General features: G+C 39.9%; 1 protein-coding gene across 5 annotated transcripts in view; it reads right to left on the bottom strand.

The window, feature by feature from the left end:
• LOC133349228 (collagen alpha-1(I) chain-like) overlaps positions 1-23,086 on the bottom strand; it is a 177,583-nt gene that overhangs the window by 77,167 nt on the left and 77,330 nt on the right. For 2 of the 5 annotated variants that reach the window (XM_061562546.1, XM_061562548.1), the window contains exons 14-17: positions 20,824-20,859; positions 19,883-19,918; positions 17,186-17,239; positions 16,215-16,262 (exon numbers count right to left, since the gene is read on the bottom strand). In XM_061562546.1, coding sequence (XP_061418530.1) covers positions 16,215-16,262; positions 17,186-17,239; positions 19,883-19,918; positions 20,824-20,859 — 174 coding nt within the window. The remainder of the gene's footprint in view (positions 1-16,214; positions 16,263-17,185; positions 17,240-19,882; positions 19,919-20,823; positions 20,860-23,086) is intronic. The other 3 variants (XM_061562547.1, XM_061562549.1, XM_061562551.1) reach the window with 3 other exon arrangements.

The following is a 23,086-nucleotide window of genomic DNA, read 5'->3' as shown; positions in this document are numbered from 1 at the left end:
GATGGAACAGCAAAGAACAGGAATATTGGTACTGTTCAGCATATTTTAACAAAAACGCAACGCAGGTATGCACGTGACCTCATACTCATGACACTCAGCATAAAAATCCAAAAAATAAACCGTAGGCAACAAAAAACAAAGTGATGCGAACATTACAACTGTGCCCAGAAAAATGTTTTTGCCAGCTAACCTTTATTGAAACAAGAATATCTGCTACACTCTCAGCTTCTGGCCCTTAACAGCATTTCTCATCCACTGCTTCCATCTCATGACACAAACTGACATACAAACCAATTCGCAAAAAGCACAATTTGCAACAAAAACAGACTGACATTCAGTAAAATGCTTATGTCCCAATCATGTTTGGACTTTTTTACATTATGCTCTGCAGAATGTGCAAAGAGCTGTGCAAATCATGTGGAATTAGGTACACACAGAACCATTCCATAATCCGTAATAACAAAGGATGGAGGTGGTTTTTAAAAGTGTATGGCAAAATATTACGTTTTTATTCTCCGTGTTACAAAAGGAAAGAAATTGGTCAAACATAGCAATAATATTGTTATTATTACTATTTTAGAGAAAGGCACTGGTTTGACTTTAACACCAAATGACAGGTGTTACACTTCAATGTCTTTCCATATCCTTAAGTGCATTTACGCAAATTTAGTAGCCTGTGAATAACAGATGGCATCCTTTGGCCATACTTAACAGTTATATGCAGCAGTGACGAATGCGCGTCATAGACGGCTGCATATTGCTGATGGAAGCATGTGAATGTAAACGGGCGACGAAATACACTTTGTTTCACAATTGGCAAGACTGTTGTCCAAAGTGAGGTGTACAAACTTCGTGCTCTGCACATTTTTCCTGACTTAATTAGCATTTTTATTCAACATATATACAAGTGGATGGGTGTTTTCAATATAAATTAAGTGCATTGTACACTGTGGCCAAAACTTTGCATGCAATACGAGTGTGCCACTTGCGCGCATTACCGAGTGAAATCCAAAATGCCTATAGCGCAGGGGGTAAATGTTGCATCTAAATTATGATTTTCACTGGTCTTTTTTTTTTAAAGCCAATTGCTAATTACAGGCCCAAAAAAACTAAACTTCCATCGGACAGAAACCATTATCAACGTTGAAATCGAACATATGTAACATGCTTATTGTATTGGGAAAGGTCACAATGGCTTGGTAAAAAGCAAACGACATGTGTGGAGGGAATTCCAAAGTAAAGCTGTGCAAGGAAAAGATGCAGAAAATGTAATTGTTGTGACCTGCAGTGTGGTGAGCGGGTGAGTGATTTGGTGAATGAGAGTGTATCTATGGGACCAACTCGAACAATTGCAACTTATATACTGGCATTGCGTTTGTCCTGTTCGCCTTTTGGCGTTCTCTGCTCTAACAATAGTGAGACAAGGTCAATCAGTTTCAGAGACAATGCATATATTATCAGAGCACGTTTATTTGCATGTCTTGCCAGAATGTACGTGTGGTTAATACAGACTTGATGCCTTGCAATAGGTGTCTATTTGGTGTTTGAACATCTAACACCTGTTTTATTGTCAGAAAGGGTAAAGTCTATTGTGTCGTGGTGGCTGGACATGGTGTGGATGAGATGAAACAGTCAGCCTGGTAGACCAAGTCCTCCATAAGGGGTGCAGGAATCAATGATTGAGGTTCACCGGAACAGACGCCATGTTAGCAGTGATAGAAAAGAAGCATGTCTATAAGTGGCACATTGTTATCCCACACGAGTCAATGACTGTGATAATACATCTAGCTTCAGCACACTGGCTGGTGTCCTCTTGGGCATATTCATCCCTTTGGCTGCCACTCCAGTCTCAACCACCGGGCATCATCTCTTCTATCAACGGGCCCTGCCCAAGCCTATGTTAACCTATTCTTAGGTTTTTTCGGTAAAGTCACGTAGGCAAAAACATTAAAAAGTAAAATAAAATAAATATCACGACGTTTCGGAGGCAACACAAGCTTCCGTCTTCAGGTGGTACCGTCACAGCCACGACAGCTGTATCAAGCAAATGAGAGATTGCAGGAGCTACCACTCCGTTTATATAATGGTTCTCCAACCGAAACGTCGTGATTTTTATTTTATTTTACTTTTTAATGTTTTTACCTACGTGACTTTACCGAAAAAACCTAAGAATATGAATCATTGCAGTCACGAAAGCTTCAAATCTAGAACCTATTTGAACCATTTACATTTCTTAACGGTGAATATTATGTCTCTAACATTGCATTTGCGCTCTGATCCATGTGTTCCTCTTTCTGCCTCGCAATGTAAATCTAAGCATGTGTCTCTCCATGCCTCTTTAGATACCTCTCAGCTTTTGTTCCACAGTCTGCCTGGGTCCATGTTGCTGATTCGTACGTCACAGCAGGTAATACGTACTGATTGAAACAGTTTTTAGGCACATTGGAATGTTGCTTTTCATTACAAAGTGCATTTTTCCAAACGCACTACAGAGCGGTCTTGTGTGTGCCATTTTTACTGTACGTCATCATTTTGATTGCAGTCTGAATTCAATAGCTGCCTTAAGTATACATACTCTGATGTGTTTTCCTTTTTTTGTTTCCCGTCAGCAGATATCTTCAATTATTCAGATTACTTTTTGTACTAGATATTTATCTGTAGTCCAACTTTGCAGCCTTGTTTATTACGTTCAATTATTTTCAGGAGTGAATTGCATTTTCTATTATAATGACGATGACATCGGCAAATCTGACATCGTTAAAATGTTCTCCTTTTATGTTTATGCATTTACTTCTCAATACAATTTTCAGAAACCATCTTTAAATGTCTATGTGAATAAGTTTAGTAAAATAATGGCTCTTCTCATTTTTGCAAATGTTTTTTTATGAACACAAAGATATATCACATTTGTATTATTCGTTCATTTGTGACAGCTTGGATAACTACATAATTTCCCACAGAGTCAAAACATGTTTTATGCTCTTATGCAGGCTAGGCACAATGGTTATGCATCATATTCTTTCTTTTAAATAACATTTTGCATAGTGTGTATGTGGTCAATACTCGAGAAACGTTTACAAACATCCCCTTGCTCGTGTAGTTAGTTGACCTAGACAATATAGCATCAATATGTTATTAAAAAAAATATATTTATATTCATACGTTAAGAGAATAATGGGTCAGCAATATTTCAAGGCAGTTCATCGCCATTTAACAAGTATAACCCGTAAAAACAAAGTTTTTCACTATAAATCCTTTATATGCGTGGCGGATAGAGTCCTCTCGTCCTCTGGCTTGAGATGGCTGCCACCTATGGGTCAGATGATTGTCTGCCAGTATTAAGCAATTGGTAATGAAATATTTAATTTGTTTTCCCTAAACAGTGTAAAATTTAGAAAAAAAATTTTCACGAACATTAATTGTCTCGCACAACGAGTCTGTGTGGATCACGGGAAGTGGGTTAAAAAACGACCGAAAGATTTGCACGGTCGTAAGCAAGCAAGCAAGCACGCAAGCAAGCGAACTTAATATAAAAGATAAAAAAAAAAGAAAAATGCTTAGGGTTAATGATTCTGTGTAAACATTTGATAAAGGAGGTCCACTAATCCTGTCCTGCTTCTTTAATAGTTATATCATCCGCACCAGGGAGCTTTAACTTTTTTCATACCAAGAAGGGCAGAGACGACTTATAAAGTGTGACATGGAATATCTTCCCTTCATCTGACAAACGGTTTTATTCATGGGGTGTATGATTTTAATGAGATATAGACATGCGTAACATTTCTGCACTTATTTTAATATTATATCTCGATCACCTTTAATGGTTACATCTCTTTCCTGGAGGGCATTTGTAAAGTTGACAATTATGCACTCCATTCTCATTGCTTGCTCCAATGTTTTTTTTTATCCCATTGCTGGCTTGCTAAGGCTTTGTGATAAATGTTTACGGCGGCGTGTTCTCCAATTTCTTTTCTCACCCATTTCGTAATCGTCTTACAGGGTTCTGTGTTTTCCATATTTTGTTTAGCAACTCCATCTTCCTTCATAGCTCCCTCTTCCTCAACACGTCTCTCACGCTTTCCGATGCATTTGTTCTCCGTCTATCTTTCAACTTAACCCCCCCCCTCCCCCACTACTATGCTAGTTTTTGTATTGTTTAAACTAGTAACATCCTGTGCAGTACTGAGATAATCTACCTTAATATCAAGAGGAGAAATAATGCTATCAATTATACCTCTAGGCATTTGAATCTGTTCTTTATAGTTAGTTTAAAATCAGCTACATCTTGACCGAGATTTTAGATGTTAAGTATCGAGTTCCCCCACCCACCTGCAAATAGCTTTGCCCTCTCCTTGGCGATGATGAAGTGCGATTAACATCACACCAGCCTCTGATGTCATCCCAGGCTGTGCTGTACCCATTAGCTGTAATGTATGCTGTGCACCTTGCCAAACTAGATTAAGAATAAAGAAAAAAAGGGTACACTGGATGCTGCTATGTAATGGGTACGAGGCGATAATATTTTTTTGTTTAAATTATTTCACGAACAACATTTTTAATACTGTGACCGTAATCATATGGCAGTGTGAAGATGTAATTTCAGGGCTGGTAAATAATGGATATTAAAGGCATTTGCTGACATTTCAGACTGTAGTCAAATACTAATATTATACCATTCCTTCTCCATTTCAGGATTCAGAGGAATGCATTGTAACTCCCAGAATAAAAATGTGCTATTGGAGGAAAGTGTACACATATGTGTACGTGAAAAGCTACAATGATATTTCGCATTTGACCTTTGTAATATGACCAGCTAATATTACTTTGTAATAATTTTGTGCAAAGTTTACACCGTATCAAATGCATGGTAAACAAACAAAAAAATTAAAAAATAAACTCCAGAAAGCCAAAACATATTTTGCTTCTAATCTAGGACTTTGGTAATATACAGAGGAGCCACTCTTTTTGACACACTCTTGCATGAACTTTCATAAACTGTTGCTCTTCCAGCCACAAAGCTCGGGATTAATGTTAAAGGTTGACATTAGGAAAATCTACTTCACATAAAAAAGAATGCGTGCTAATGGCAACCCTTAAGTATGTGCCCTTTTCATATTAAAACTGACAGTTGGGTTTGCTTATTTATATATATTTCCAATTGCATACGGTCCACTCACTCACATCTCTAAATAGCCTGAATGTCACGTCTATAGGGTGGTCAAGTGAATGTTTATGGCTCTGCCATAATTATCCTCCGAAATAAATTGCACAAAATGTATTGAGAACTATGCGCTACGTAGGTGGTATTTAGACTTATTACTGCCAAGTACAGCCGATTAAAAAAGTTAACCTCAAAATAACTTACAGAAAATTATGATGCTAGTACATATAACCACAATTATAGCCACTTACAAAATGTCACCACATATTTGTACAAGGCTAGGTACAATTTAAAGCGAAATGGAGTGTTTATTCCCCATGTCATCATTATAGGCCACTGTCTCTTCACTTCTGAAGAAAACAAACCTCCGTGTCATTGCCATTCATTATAATTATATGATTACCACAACAACAACCGCATCTGCTACTAAGTGGCGGTGACATCACCACGGTGCCTGTGCCAGGCTATGTGCACGTTAAGGCCACATGAAGTGTCGAACGCCTGCTGGCAGGAAGTCACGGGACAGCCCCAGGTGCCATGGGTCGACTGACTGAGATGACTGAGATGACTGGCCGATGCACCACCTGTCCCCCCTACTGTGCCAACTTGCTGTGTTTTAGCCGCATGGCGCTCCGCTCGTTGTTGTGAGCACAACACACACATATGCACAAATAGGTATCTGCCAAATAAATATAAAATTAATACAGCCAATGTCTGAGAGGGTTTAACCTTCTCAAAGATGTGAAAACTACAAAAAGAGGAACGTTATATGAAACCGCGAGTGCTGTAATGATATGTCAGAGCGGCCGAGCTTAACAAGACACAATTGTGGTAAACTTGATCCCTCCTTTCGGATGGCTGCAGACTTTATCAGAAACGTAGAACAATTGTTCTCCATTTGTGTCACATTTAACATGCAAGTGAATTGTTATTTACCTTCTTGATGATTTGCCGGAAACATTGTAAATATTTTATTCATACTTGGGCTAAACAATGTTTGTGTCTAAATCCCTGACTAAAAAGTTGATCTTTCGATTTAAAGCTTTCGTGACTGCAGGGATTCATCTTCTTGGTTCTTTCGGTAAAGTTACGTAGAAGGGAAATAATAAATAATAAAAATAAAACATAATAAAATAATTCTCACGACCTTTCACAACACTCTTCACTGCAATACATTTATGAATCCTTCTTAACCATGGGTGGCTGCCCCAATTCAAACCCAGAATCCCCAGTGGTACCATCTCACTGCTCTTAACCTTGACTAACCAGACCTCCCTCTTCTTGGTTCTTTCGGTAAAGTAACGTAGAAGGGAAATAATAAAATAATAAAAATAAAACATAATAAAATAATTCTCACGACGTTTCGGAGGCAACACAAGCTTCCGTCTTCAGGTGGAACCGTCACAGCACGATAGCTGTATCAAGTACAGCTATCATGCTGTGAGTACAGCTTAGTTTTTTTCGGTAAAGTCACGTAGGTAAAACATTCAAATTAATAAAAGTAAAATAAAATAAAAATCACGACGTTTCGGAGGCAACACAAGCCTCCGTCTTCAGGTGGAACCGTCACAGCCACGACAGCTGTATCAAGTAAATGAGAAATTGCAAGAGCTACTACTCCGTATATATAATGGTTGGAGAGGGGGGAAGGGCCAAGTACGGCACACTTTTTATTCATATAGTAAGGTGAGGCTTACTTTCTGTTCCTTTTATTCATTTTAATGTTTTACCTACGTGACTTTACCGAAAAAACCTAAGAATAGGAGTTGAGTTGGTTGGAGTGAAGAGAAGAGTGAACACAAGAGAAATCCCAGGCCCTGCTCGCCACACCTCGTCCTCTCCAGCGGTGAGGGCTGACCCCCCACTGGAGGCAAGGGCGTGGATGGAGGAGTGAGGGTAGATAGGCTAGCGGTAGAGAGGCTAGCGGTAGAGAGGCTAGCGGTAGAGAAGCTAGCGGTAGAGAGGCTAGCGGTAGAGAGGCTAGCGGTAGAGAGGCTAGCGGTAGAGAAGCTAGCGGTAGAGAGGCTAGCGGTAGAGAGGCTAGCGGTAGAGAGGCTAGCGGTAGAGAGGCTAGCGGTAGAGAGGCTAGCGGTAGAGAGGCTAGCGGTAGAGAGGCTAGCGGTAGAGAGGCTAGCGGTAGAGAGGCTAGCGGTAGAGAGGCTAGCGGTAGAGAGGCTAGCGGTAGAGAGGCTAGCGGTAGAGAGGCTAGCGGTAGAGTGGCTAGCGGTAGAGAGGCTAGCGGTAGAGAGGCTAGCGGTAGAGAGGCTAGCGGTGGAGAGGCTAGCGGTAGAGAGGCTAGCGGTAGAGAGGCTAGCGGTAGAGAGGCTAGCGGTAGAGAGGCTAGCGGTAGAGAGGCTAGCGGTAGAGAGGCTAGCGGTAGAGAGGCTAGCGGTAGAGAGGCTAGCGGTAGAGAGGCTAGCGGTGGAGAGGCTAGCGGTGGAGAGGCTAGCGGTGGAGAGGCTAGCGGTGGAGAGGCTAGCGGTAGAGTGGCTAGCGGTAGAGTGGCTAGCGGTAGAGAGGCTAGCGGTAGAGAGGCTAGCGGTAGAGAGGCGAGCGGTAGAGAGGCTAGCGGTAGAGAGGCTAGCGGTAGAGAGGCTAGCGGTGGAGAAGCTAGCGGTGGAGAGGCTAGCGGTAGAGAGGCTAGCGGTAGAGAGGCTAGCGGTAGAGAAGCTAGCGGTAGAGAGGCTAGCGGTAGAGAGGCTAGCGGTGGAGAGGCTAGCGGTGGAGAAGCTAGCGGTGGAGAGGCTAGCGGTGGAGAGGCTAGCGGTGGAGAGGCTAGCGGTAGAGAGGCTAGCGGTAGACAGGCTAGCGGTAGAGAGGCTAGCGGTAGAGAGGCTAGCGGTAGAGTGGCTAGCGGTAGAGTGGCTAGCGGTAGAGAGGCGAGCGTTAGAGAGGCTAGCGGTAGAGAGGCTAGCGGTAGAGAGGCTAGCGGTAGAGTGGCTAGCGGTAGAGAGGCTAGCGGTAGAGAGGCTAGCGGTAGAGAGGCTAGCAGTAGAGAGGCTAGCAGTAGAGTGGCTAGCGGAATCCTAAGTGTGAGTGCGCGAAGGCTAGCAGTAGAGAATCTAGCAGAATCTATAGTAATAGGCTAGCAGTGGAGAGGCTAGCAGAGTGTGTAGTAATAGGCTAGCAGTGGAGAGGCGAGCAGAGTGTATGGTGGGAAGCTACCAGAGTGTGTAGTAATAGGCTAGCAGAGTGTATGGTGGGAAGCTACCAGAGTGTGTAGTAATAGGCCAGCAGTGGAGAGGCGAGCAGAGTGTATGGTGGGAAGCTACCAGAGTGTGTAGTAATAGGCCAGCAGTGGAGAGGCGAGCAGAGTGTATGGTGGGAAGCTACCAGAGTGTGTAGTAATAGGCCAGCAGTGGAGAGGCGAGCAGAGTGTATGGTGGGAAGCTACCAGAGTGTGTAGTAATAGGCTAGCAGAGTGTATGGTGGGAAACTACCAGAGTGTGTAGTAATAGGCCAGCAGTGGAGAGGCTAGTAGAGTGTATGGTGGGAAGCTACCAGAGTGTGTAGTAATAGGCCAGCAGTGGAGAGGCTAGCAGAGTGTATGGTGGGAAGCTACCAGAGTGTGTAGTAATAGGCCAGCAGTGGAGAGGCTAGCAGAGTGTATGGTGGGAAGCTACCAGAGTGTGTAGTAATAGGCCAGCAGTAGAGAGGCTAGCAGAGTGTATGGTGGGAAGCTACCAGAGTGTGTAGTAATAGGCCAGCAGTGGAGAGGCTGGGAGAGAGAGCGGAGTGAGCGAAGCAGGCGAGCGGCGCAAGTGGGAGAGTAGCGAAGGAGTTATGTGGTGTTGAACGCGAGGAGTCCTGCTCGAATAAAAGTGACACAGGATAAATAAAAAAGTGGTCCGCGTGAAATAACACCACTACATTACTATGACACCCGGTAGTTCCTTACTGCTTGTGCAGAGGCATAATTCATGCAATTTCTTGAGCTTGGATGCTTGTGATTTACCATTCCAATGGGAAAATCAGCCACGACTGAAAATATATTAGCATACATTATGGATCTTGATTTAAAGCTTTCGTGACTGCAGGAATTCATACTCGTTGGGTCTTTCGGCAAAGTCACGTAGGTCTACGTGACTTTACCGAAAGACCAAAGAGTATACACGAGTATACATTATGGAGTTATAAATCTACATTATTTATTTTATCCCAAACATGAATTTAATGATGCAAGCCTCCTTGTGTCAGTAATTCCACATTTCTAAACCTGTCAAGAATGCCTTTTCTATCGAATGAATGGAATTGTGAACTCACATTTATAAGTGGGTCTTTCGATTTAAAACGACAATGCTGGAAAAATGCAGCGACAAAACACTTCGCAAACGAAAATTGGGAATGTGTTAAGTACACCGTGTGTTGATATGTTTTCACTGTGCCTTGTCTTTTGTAACCTGGTCAGATAAAGAGCCACTGTCATATGAATACATTTCAATGTAGACTATGCACAAGCACGCAAATGCATTCACACGTACATACACATGCACAACAAAATATGTAATTCGCAAACCAAGTGGCAGTTACATCACCACGGCGCTTGTGTCAGGCTAAATGCACATCGAGGCCTCATGAAGTGTGGAAAGCTTGGTGGCTGGTGACGGTACAGACTCAGGTGCCAATGGTTGACTGAGATGGCTGGCAGGTGCCCAACCTGTACTCCTCACTGTGCCAGCTTGCTGTGGTTTAGCTACCCCACGTTCTGCTCGTTGTATTGAGCATTATACACACATAAAAACAAAAATATCCACGTATAGCCTTAACAGACTGTTGGGGCACACATCACACCAGATACTAATTTTAGGCTGAGTCGACCAAGAAATGGCCCAGCACTGGTTCAGATAATCGTCACTGGCGTTGGCCGTGAGCGGGAATAGAAATTGGGTCGCCGGGTTCGTAGCGCAGTGTGCTAACCATTACACTTCTGCTCCTAGCACACACACACGCGAATCAAATCGCAACGTAAAATAGATGAAGATCCCTTATATAGTTATATAGTCTATTTGGGCAATTACTGTGAGTGAGCACCTATGAAAGCCGCATGGTATACAAAGGGACAAAGGGGTGGTGTGGTGAGCACCACAATCTGGCCACCCTTGTCTGCGCAGTACTTTATAGTTACAAGCCGCACTGAAACGTACTCAATTAAGGTTGAGTCAAACTAGGCAAGGCCAGAGAGATGATCTAATATCACGTGACACTGATATTATTTACAGCCAGGTTTCTGATTTTGTGCAGTCTGTTCGTAGAGCAATGTGCTCACCACTGGACCGTGGGCTTAACGTACACACACACTGCACAAACATACGTGATACTTACAATAAAAAACGCACGCAATTTGTAGTGTTTTTTTTTAGGGTAGCAATATTTTTTGGGCATGCAATTTTAGTGCCTCAGAAAGCAATGATTACTGTTGAAAAGCCTGGGACTATCAAATAATACTCTTGACCACTTAGATTCAAATATGATGAGATTCATTGGTTTAGGGACACTAATTATGAGCTCCATGGGCCGCCCAGCTAGCTTAATCAAATTCATGACAAGGAGGTTAAAGATGCAGCCTTGCAATTTCCTGCTCATGCCACTGCTGGCAGAAGGGCTTCCACTCAAGGGAGTTCTAGAACAGCCCGGTGATTGGTCTATTTTCCTCCAATGAGCAGACTCTGCTGAAGGGATGTGAGTAGCCACACTTTACCCCATCAGCTGTGGTGTAGCCATGTACACTGCTTGATGCACAGCCCTCTAGATTGTAAGGCCAGTGTGCTAACCATTACACCACGGGAGCACCTGTGAGGAAATGATGTGGAGAGAAGTTTAACAAATATATACACAATTAACCTAACATGAATATCTGTAAAACCCATAACCATGCTAAAAAAAATGTCCAGTTTATCAGACCTCAGTAGGCTTTTAAAGCCACAGGTCACATTTTAACTTAATGGACAGCAGTTCAGCAAAATTACCTTTGACAAACGTGTTGTGAAACGTCCTAACGTAAAATGACCTCACCTTGAAATATATACAATTGCTAAACCAACCTCTGGATGATCCTGCATCTCTTAAAGTTTTAGACAAATGGTTGCAAAGGGGATTGCACAATGCAGAACACATTTACAGCAGCGCAGGTTGAATTGTTTATGCGGAGTTTCAGATCGATCTTCGCATACAATAACTAAACCATCGACAGAGAAACGTAACTATCACTTCAAAGTGGAATGTAATTTTCTCGTAATCTAAGTCTAGAAAAATAGCAATTAACTAGAGCTTGCAAAACCGATGAAACTGTACTGCTTATGATATAAATGTCAAGCCTATCAAGGCCAATAGCTTTAACAAATATTGTATTACTCTGTAATAATACATGGATAATCTTGATTTGAAGCTTTCGCAACTGCAGGAATCCATTCGTTCGGTAAAGTCACGTAGTTAGAAATAACACAAAATAAATCTCGACGTTTCGATAGCAACACAAGCCATCGTCTTTAGGTGAATTCACGATAGCCGCCATGTCTGCTGCCTTGTGACATCGTGCTGCTCGCATCAGACATGGCGGCTATCGTGATTTTCACCTGAAGACGATGGCTTGTGTTGCTCTCGAAACGTCGTGATTTCTTTCGTGTTATTTCTACCTACGTGACTTTACCGAAAGAATCAAAGAGTATGTAATGAATGGATAGTCGCATATATCCACTTATAATAAATATAACAATCAAAGATATGTTGATTGTATAAAACATATGTGAGTTTACACTTGAAAAATATATATGGTGTGTTCAATTGGAATAACTTTTGGGTAAGAGTTAATCAAATACAACCTACAAGGTAACCAGCTGAATCAGAGGTCAGAGAAGTAAGTGTAGAAGTTCTAGAACGATGAGGCAGATTCCATTTCAGATGCCAAACATTGAAAATGTGATGTTTGTAACAATAAAATATTATACCACTTTTACGTTCAGCTTACTGCTCAGGAGCCCACTGCAATTGGCTTGCATGCAGTGATGTGACGTTGACTTCTGCTGCTAATTACCGGCATGACCTGAACACTGGAGCCATTTACAGTTTTCAGCAGTAAATTTTTGCCGTTGCAAATTAATCAAGCGGGGGTGGGGGGTATTATTTATTAGCCACTTTTAATATATACCTTGCGACATAAGCTGTCACTGCTGAGATCGTGGGTTAAAATCCAGTGATTAAACTGAATTAAATGTGGTTTTGCACTTTAGTTGGCCAACAGTTCAGAGCCGAGAATAAACAAATACCAATATTGCTTTGAATGTCGTGCTGCAATCTCATAACACAGAGCCTGTGGGGAAGTGCTCTCCCGATTATGGTAGAGGATAAAAAAGCCACTTGAAGATGTTTTTCTTATTCATGTTTTTTCTGCTCCATGTGATTTCCGAATGATGTTTACTTCTCACGACGTGGTGCCAATAGCAGAACAGGAGTACATTGTGGCAAAGAAAAACACACACCCCCCCCCCATTGCATGGCATAGTCACCTGTTAAGCACATATTGTCTCTCTTTTGTATGGCATTTGAAACGAAACTGGCAAAAATTATAACTGTATGTTGAGTTTGATAATTATCAGTTATATATTTTTTATAACTGATGCCAGGGAATCGATTATAATCAGTTATAAAAATTAGAAAAATCAGAGAGGTTGGTTGGTGTACAGTATAGCACCCGTAACTGAGCATCGATTACGGACTGCCTATCATCGCTGGCTATCATCACTGCCCGATAAAGCAGTCTGCGTGGAAGCCTGTTTGGTTAGCGGAGAGTGACGAGCAAGGTTCACAATACATGCCACTGTTTTTTTCTTCCATGGTTGAAAATGTAAACTCAGGTTTCTGGAATAAAGTAAAGTGTTTAAATTTGCAGACACAAACACCCGATTAACTCCTACTAAATTTATGCGAGGACTATTATTGTGATTCATGTATTCACACGCTGTGTGGTAGGCAGTGTATCATCGTAAATAAATGTCTAACAAATTGGACTCATATAACACAAAACAGAGCGATACAAAATAAGTCGGTGTAGAAAATGTAATAATAACTCTCGCTACGAACATTAGATATCCCCGTTTAAGCAAATGTAAACGAATCAACCCTATCTCACTAGGCTCATCGAAAATAAAGTAAATTGATGGTCAACATATGCTTTTGACTTCAGTAGTATAAAGGCTACATAACGTCCAGACCACCCACTGGCACCCTCAGGCTTCCTATAACATATCCACATCGCACATTCTGTTCCAAGAACACAGCGTGATCTCACAGCTTCCTGGAGGTTATATTTCCATGCATATTTTAATGTACCAAATGCCATATTTTAAATTTCGCCCAAACCACATGTAGAAACACAGTTGACTTTTTACACATATGTAAAGACGACTCTATTGTCATTACACATTTATCCAAACTAAGACTAGTAGATTCACACTGCCATATTCTTAGCAGTGTATTCTAATTATGTATTTAGTAAACACCTTTTCCATTTGGCAGGGTACCGCAGTGATAGAGTGAACAGCTCGCGATCAGACGGTTGAAAATAAAAATCCCAGTTCGGGGTCGACTCAACCATGCATTGATGAAATGAGGATCACTTTGTTGGAAATTCAAAAGTGTTTGTCTAAAGTGAAGACCCCAGCCACAACCATAGAAATGTGGAATTTCCAACATTGACTCAGAACTATAAATGGGAGATCAGTATTATTCCTAGCTCAATAAAGTTGGAGTCCTCCTTTGATATTAAAACTTAAACATTAAATACGACCTTTTTTCCTCCTTACATCTCTGACACACTCAATGCAACACCATAAATACAATTCTATTTTCATGACAGATTATTACAATAAAGTACATTGGCATGATGCAGTTCACAATCTAAATGAGACGTCAGATCTTCTTGGTTCTTTCGGTAAAGTCACGTAGAAGGGAAGTAATAAAATAATAAAAATAAAACATAATAAAATAATTCTCACGACGTTTCGGCCACAACGCAAGCAGCCGTCCTCAGGTGAAGAACATGTCTGTCGATAAGACAGTCTAAATGACACGTCTTAGGCTTGGAGTGTCTATTTAAGCTGTGAGGGAGGAGGAAGAGAGCCTTGACAAAATAATTTTCATTTGAAGAGGAATTTAGCAGGAATGCGAATAGTGCTAATTGTGAAATGCGTGGGAGGTGGGCGGGGTTTTTATTTTATTATTTTATTACTTCCCTTCTACGTGACTTTACCGAAAGAACCAAGAAGATGAATCCCTGCAGTCACGAAAGCTTTAAATCGAGAGACGTCAGATATCTCACTAAAAATTGTGAGGAAATAAATGTCGCGCTAGCCTATATGTAGCACCATGGAAAGCTATTTGAGCAACATTTGCATGTTATGTATGCCATTAATATAATAATGTCCAGATGGTAATATTACATTAGCATATATCATACATTATACATTTTTGCAAGATTTTTTACATTTGCTTTGATTTTTGCTAAAAACTATTTTATTAAACATTTCACCTGGAAAATCCCTCAAGATGGAACATCTCATTCTCAATTACACCATACAAACATGTACGAACATGAATACAGTATGCATTTTAAAGCTTTTTTTTAAAGGAAGTATTTAATTTTTTGTCCCAATTTGATGTATTTTTTACAATTTTTCACAAGTGTTGAGTCAAATCAGCTTGCATCAATACAAATATAATTTATCTCCAAACTTTTAAACTATTCAGGATGGTATAGGTCATGTTTATAGTTTTGCAGCCAAAGTCATATTTCCTTCAACAAAGTACAGGAGACTTTCAGCAAATGAAACAGCCAACGTGATAAGACCCAGAATTCCATTACCAGTTTCTATTGGACTGAGGGCCACTTGGGATTCATGGCATCACATGGCTCCTTTTTGGACGCAAAGTCCCAATGTGAAATTAGTGGGATAAAAAGGCTGAGTTATAACCTGAGCCCTACCAAGAGTGAACACTGACCATTGACAGACCCACATCAAAGCACGCAGCATCAGAAACTCCGAGGGTGGAAAGTCACTGTTAACATAGGACCTGCGAAATATTAATCATAAATCGTCAAACCCTACACCTGTCCAACAAGGGGGAGGCCAGACTTACAATAAGATGTTTTTTCTCCAAATGTATTTTATCAACCCCAGGATATGAAGAATACTTCTTGAAAGTTTTTTTTATATGAATTTCCAAAAGTCACAAAATGCAGAAAACGTTCAAAATAATGCGCTTAGTGGTCATAAACCCCACACTCAACAAGAAAATAAACAATTTCATATTGCCATCTTGATGATATATATTTACAGAGAAAACCATCACTGATCTTAATACTAATTTCTATTCATGTCCTGCTTGGGATGTTTATTGTTTTCAAAGTATTCTTGCATAAGACAAAAAATACAAATACAATGTTCTCAGAAATAAATAACTAACCCCTCAAATAACTGATGTCGGGGACTGACACTTAACCCTAATTGATGTCAGGCACTCAAAGACATGCACAACATGCGCATATTTTTGTGAGTGTAGGGTCGTATGCCAGTAATGCAGCCACTTTAATGTAGGATTTGCACATCTCATAGAGGTGAAACCATAATGTGAAGAAAGAATGCCGAAACTGCACACACAGGTCAAAAACCTACTGTCTCCACTGCCTCCTGCAGGTGCTATGTTCCCTGTTGGTGAGAAATGTATACACATGATGGTTTCACCTATGTTAGATTTACATTCAAGTAGCTGGATTAGTGGCACACGGCCCCGCACTCAACAATGAATGTGCATGTTTACCATGTGCACCATGGTCTGCCTCCACGCCGCCTCGGGTAGAATGGCAGTTACTGCCATTAATGCATTTTTGAATTTAACATACGCATTTTATTTATCACAGTTTGTAATTTAGAAAAGTATTTTTTTAATAAAACACAAAGCTAACAACAATAACGATAAATGATGCAACTATAATACAATATGAAGCTAAATGTCGACATTTTCTTTTTTAGGTACTGCAATAATGTTGAATTAAACTTACTCTCTGCCCAGAATTCCCGGCCAAGCCAGGAAACCCATTCAGAACACCCTGGGAAAAAAACATGACAAATACAGGAATGCAAGTAACGACACCTTAATTTGGTTTTCTTGAGTGTGTGTGATAATATACACACTCAGATGTACAACGTTGCTGTGATTGTTATTGTTTTTTTTAATTCTATGTTAATAATTAAAACAGAGTGCTGCGTTAATAACAATAATAGTGATATTAATTGTGATTATTATACGTTAAAATCAAAACAACATTTTAGTCCATCAGCCTATGGTGCCTAATAAAGAAATGTTATTCTTCAGCAGAATGTTGTTGTTGTTACTGTACCAGGCAAACTCTAGAACCAAATAAAACTTTCAGAGACTTCATGATTAGAGTGAGGCCTACGAAACAAAAACCTTACTTGGGTTACCTGGTGTTAGGCAACATTGCCGTCCACCAATATACAGTGGGACTTGTTAAATGCAGACAGCAAAACTGCACAAAATCCCATGTAATGGCTGCTGAAGTAAAAGTGTATGTTGTCATGCATAATTTAATTCCTCAAAGTCCACCATTCTAACAAATCATATACCGGGCACAACGTTGCTGCATTGTGCAGAGTGGAGCCCTTGGTATTCATGGATGACTTGTCTGAAATAATAGCCAATCACAGCACCTTTGGTTTAACAGGACACGGTCTGCTGATGAAATGAGTAGACTCAAAACTGGTCCACATTTAGTTTGCTCAAAGAAATCCGACTGTAATAGATTTGAGCAGTTGTCACATTGGCTGAGAGACTAAAATGTTGTTTTATTTTTGCACGGTGAAACAGACCTCGTGATTTTATTGTTTTATTGTTATGATTGCTATAATCCACAACGTGCCATGACAGTGCTTAATAAATATTGTAAAATTTCACGGCATCATGACTTAACACAAAATGTTATTCATACAACCTTTAAGAGGCACAACATACCCCTGCCCCAGAGAGATCAGGAAAAGCAGGTGGGCCTTTGGTGACTGGATATCTCTGCGATAAAAGTTTACACAAGACTGTCACAAATGCATCATTAAATGCCGCCAAGCATCGAGATATGCATTTCACATATCTAAAGAAGATATGTGGTTTCAAAAAGCAGAAGACAATTAATCCTTTAGATATACTGGGCATTGACACTAGACTTCGACATTTAATAATAACAAAGACACTTTCAAATACATATCACAAATGTGAACTATTAACAAGAGCAATATATGTGATTTAATATGGCATTTCTTATATTTATTTAAAGGTTCAACGTGTTATACATTTTTATTTAAAAAATAAAATGATCAAAGGTTACTTTGCAACATTGTTACAGGGAAAAATAAAACATCATAAATATTCAATTGCACACAATGGTTTCCTTATGGAAACCAAACATATATTCGAGACTGCAGGAATTAATACTTTTGGGTCTTTCGGTAAAGTGACGTACATAGGTTCAAAGAAAAGAATAAAAAAAATTACAGAAAACTACGACGTTTCGATCGCAACACAAGCGGTCGTGTTCAGGAAAAGGGGGTTAGCTTCCAAGGCAAACTGTTTATAAGGGTTTGAAATGGGCGTAGCCCAAATCTCAGCAGCCAATGATAATGTAAGTGGTGGGCAGCCAACCTGACCGTGTTTAGTTTTCCACCAATCAAAGGGCTGCCAGGTGAAAATTAGCATGTTAAAGAGAGATTAGCAAGTTAATGGGAGATCTCAGAGCCGCAACCAAGGGGTCGGCACGCAAAGTGATTGTGAAAGCACAAGTTTGAAATGGGCGTAAAGCACAACTAACATCGGAAGGTGGTCGGATGGGAACATCATAGCCAATTATGACTTAAACTGGTTGATAACATCCTTCCATTGATTACTCAGTTTGTATCCATCTTCTCGGTTTAAATTGTGTCTGTGTCCATATATATGGATGGCTTCATGAACTAATCTTTGTTGATAGCCAGTGGGCTTGCAAAGCACCTTCGTCTTAGAGAAATCAATTTCGATCCATATATATATAGACACAGACACAATTTCAACCGAGAAGATGGGTATAAACTGAGCAATCATTGGAAGGACGTTATCAACCAGTTTAAGTCATAACTGGCTATGATGTTCCCATTCTACTACCTTCCGATGTTAGTTGTGCTTTACGCCTATTTCAAACTTGTGCTTCTTCACAGTCACTTCGTACGCAGACCCCTTGGTTGCGGCGCTGCGATCTTCCATTAACTTGCTAATCTCTCTTTAACATGCACATTTTCACCTGGCAGCCCTTTGATTGGTGGAAAACCAACCACCGTCGGGTTGGCTGTTCACCACTTACATTTTCATTTGCTGCTGACAATTGGGCGACGCCCATTTCAAACCCTTATAGACAGTTTGCCTTGGAAGCTAACCCCCCTTTTCCTAAAGACGACCGCTTGTGTTGCGATCGAAACGTCGTAGTTTTTGGTTATTATTGGTTATTTTCTTTGAACCTATGTACGTGACTTTACCGAAAGACCCAAGAATATATTTGAGAATGTATTAACCTACCATCCCAAGCCAGGACCTGTATTTTATAAAACCTTGAATCAGTGAGGTTTCCTTCAGGCAAAGTTTTTTAAATTCATAATTTATAATAACCGGATTAACAGCAGAATGCAAGCATGGCTATACTGTACAGATGAGTCCCAAAGATAATTACACCGGTATGCAGTTATTGTAATTTCCCACTTTTGCTTAAAAAAAAAATTCTCAGCTATTTTGAGCTGGTGGCTGTCATGAGGCTATGTGCACACAAACGATGATATCATCTCAACATACCACGCACTCATTTTATGTTGTGCTTCTGAAAAATCTTTTGCATTTCTAATCTAATTATTGCGTTCATTTAACAATACATTTTGGTAAAACAAGGACGAAAATGTGGCTACGTGAAATATTATGTTTAACAGAGCAACAGCATAATTTTGCAATAGTTTGTTGAAAATGCTATTATGATTTGAAAATAGAACTGGCATACTGCTATGATTGTGATTCATACCATTTTTTTGTATGTCATAAAACCCTCCTCCATCCGACACAGCCGATTAATAAAGTCTTCACTTGAACAAACATAGCAATACATACTTGTTTCAGCTTACCGGTGTGTGAGAACACAATCTGACAACATTTAAATGGGCACAACATTTCATTACAACCAGCATCATCAGGCAGGAGCCAGAGTTGCGAAAATGTCCTCCTTTCTTGGGCCTTAAATCGGGTGTATGATGTCATCAATGTGCATTCACAAGGGAGCAGGGAGTGGCAGGAAGTGCTACTTATGATGAATGTATTGACATAAATCATGTTATTTTATCTTACGATAAATTACATGAGCGAACCGCCACACCCATTTAAACGTTGTGAGATTGCTCTAAACGGTGTATTGCACATTTCTTGTTGAAGCAGTAATGAATAGGCACGTTTGTTCACGCGACAACTTTATTAATTGGCTGTCTGGTGGAAGAAGGTATACGACTCACATTTTATTTATGTGATCTGACCGAAAAAGTTAATTATGAATAAATTATAATATTTGTTCACGGAAAGTATCCGTGTTACATTTACTGTGATTGTCTGATGATGGTAAAAATAATTACGTTCAAAATTATTATTATTACTTACACTTCCTCCAGGGACATTGGGTGGTCTGGCAGATCCCTGGGAAAAAAAAAGGTAAACAACACAAAATTAAACTGAGTTGGAAAAAAAATCCCTTCCAAAACTGGATTTTTAGTGACTCACAAACAAATAATATATATTTGTAAACAATAACATGCAAGACCTTTGATTTAAAGCTTTCGTGAATACAGGGATTCATGTTCTTGGTTCTTTCGGTAAAGTCACGTAGAAGGGAAATAATAAAAATAGAAAAAATTCTCACGACGTTTCGACTGCAACACACGCAATCATCATCATGTGTGAAGTCCAGGTGTGATGATGATTGCATGTGTTGCAGTCGAAGCGTCGTGAGAATTTAATTTTTTTATATTTTTATTATTTCCCTTCTACGTGACTTTACCGAAAGAACCAAGAATATGCAAGACCTTGTTGCTGAGTGCAAATGTACATTCTTTGAACCTTTCAAAATGCACTTCAGTCTAATTGGGTTATCAACATGCCACAAGCGAAACAATAAAATTGCAGTCCCTTGTGCTTGTTTTTTTATTTTAAGCTGCTTTTGGTGGGTGTACATCTTAACTCGGTTACATGCCATATAGTATAACGTGTGTGATTAAAAATGCATTCTTCTGCCAAATTTCAATAGACCACGTGAAGAAAGTGTGTTCTATAATGTTTGCTCATGTAATCTGTTGGCCGAGAATATAATGCCGCCCCGACTTTCTCTGGCCACTTCCCACTTGCCGCAAACCACATCCAAAGAGCTATAGGACTGCCAGGCAAGCAAGTGCTTAAACCCCAGCCAGAATAAAACCAAGTGCAGTCATCTGTTTATATACAGCGTCATCCATTTACAGACACCTCACTGCTCTCTAATTATCCTGTATTAATTAATTCTCAACAGTGGATTTAATATTGTAAAAGCAATGGCTGCCGTATCTTACAGTTGACGGTGGTGGCATGGATGGGGAGTCACGGATCTGTGGTACATTTTACAAACACAGCGTGTGGCACAAAAGGAAATGTCATTACAAATTGTATCGCAAATTATGTGACACTTAAATTTCGATTTAAAGCTTTCGTGACTACAGGGATTCATCTTCTTGGTTCTTTCGGTAAAGTCACGTAGAATTGAAATAATAAAATAATAAAAATAAACAATAAAATAATTCTCACAACGTTTCGGCCACAATGCAAGTTTCGGCCACAACGCAATTTTAATTATTTTATTATGTTTTATTTTTATTATTTTATTATTTCAATTCTACGTGACTTTACCGAAAGAACCAAGAAGATATGTGACACTTAATTTTTTTTCGTGACTGCAGGAATTCATATTCTTTGGTTTTTTTCGGTAAAGTCACGTAGATTTCGACTGCTTGTGTTGCGATCGAAACGTCGTGAGTTTTTTTGTTGTTTACTATCTACGTGACTTTACCGAAAAAACCAAAGAATATGTGACACTTCGTTCGATTAATTACTATGGGAAAAAACATAATAAAAACTACATTAACTGAGGAGATTGTGTGGCATACACAGGATGCCACGCTGAACAGTCCTCGACACAACCTATGATTGTATTATTTCTGAACTTTATATGACTTGGTAGGTTAAATATACATGGATCACCCTGGACTGTAGTTAATGATAACAATTTAATCTTGCAATAAACACAGTATTTGCTCACTCTCGAACAGGGAGAATGACTCGGATGTGCGAGGAACCATTGACAAGCAGAAAGACAGCATCCACGCAATGAGAGGGCAACACTCTATCCCACACAGATGGAACAGATGGAGTTCAAATTTACTGTACCCCCCTCTCCTAGTGAGCCAGGCTATGGCACCTTGATACCCATGGATTACAGGTGTGTATTGCAACAATTAATGTAACTAACCACTTTTTTTCCTGATTTTAAACCCCTCTTTCCAAGCCCACGATTCAAACCTTCCCAGCTGTATGTCCTGAAACAGTTCCTGCCAAGATTCGTTACGACTCAAATTGAGTTGTTATGCATTATTAACAATTGCGAAATTAAGTGCAAGACATTACACCATAATCATGTGTTTCCACTTTCCTCTGTCTTGTGCCAATATGCCTCAAGTAGTGCACATCTTTCTGGCACCAATATATAACGTCGTCAAGCCATTCTTTGTTAGCTCTTCCTCTATTTCTGGTTCCTTCCTTTTTTCCGAACAACACACTTGAAATTTTACTGTTGTTATCCATCCTACATATGTTATTGGTGTATGTATTATACATTACTAGCTTTTTTAAATCCTTTATATTAAGTTCACTTGCTTGCGCGCTTACGACCGTGCAAATCTTTCAGTCGTTTTTAACCCACTTCCCGTGATCCAATCGAGCTGACATTTTGCACACAGACTCGTTGTGCGTGACAATTTATTTTCGTGAATTTTTTTTCTCCAAAATTTTACACTTTTAGGATTTTTTTCTTCTTAAATCCTTTATATTAAGTTCACTTGCTTGCTTGCTTGCGCGCTTACGACCGTGCAAATCTTTCGGTCGTTTTTTAAATCCTTTATATTAAGTTCACTTGCTTGCTTGCTTGCGTGCTTACGACCGTGCAAATCTTTCGGTCGTTTTTTAACCCAATTCCAATTGAGCTGACATTTTGCACACAGACTCGTTGTGCGTGACAATTTATTTTCGTGAAATTTTTTGTCCAAAATTTTCCACTTTTTAGCATTTTTTTTTCATATTTAATTAAAAATACCAATGTGATAAAAATGAAACTCTTACTCAAGAAAAACAGAAATGAATAATAAAATAAAACCGATGCCACGCATAGAAAGGATTTATAGTGAAAAACGTTGTTTTTACGGGTTAATTTTTTCACCGTCACTTTCTGTAAAGAAACGTCATTTTTGAAGCGACTTTACGTAATGAATTATTTAATTCAGCTCACCCTCCCTCTGCATTAATGTAAAAATCCACCCACTCATGAATATTAATGAGGGGGGTGGGCCTCATATGGAGTGATGTCACGCGGGGGGGTGGGCCTCATGTCGAGTGACGTCACGTGCGGGACACACACATTTTTGGCTTATTATAGTTGTAATATCTGTACATGTTCGATGTCATCCTAAATGAGTATGCATTCATCTCATAAGATTTCTGATGCTAAGCTTGCATGAGCTTGGCGAGTACTTCAGAATCATAACCTGTATTTATGCTGGAGGAATC

This window comes from Lethenteron reissneri, chromosome 29 (genome assembly GCF_015708825.2).
Source record: "Lethenteron reissneri isolate LAM-NWPU_2019-01 chromosome 29, ASM1570882v1, whole genome shotgun sequence".
NCBI classification, from domain to species: domain Eukaryota; kingdom Metazoa; phylum Chordata; class Hyperoartia; order Petromyzontiformes; family Petromyzontidae; genus Lethenteron; species Lethenteron reissneri.
Note: the sequence above shows the minus strand (reverse complement) of the source record. Positions and strands in the feature narration are given on the sequence as shown.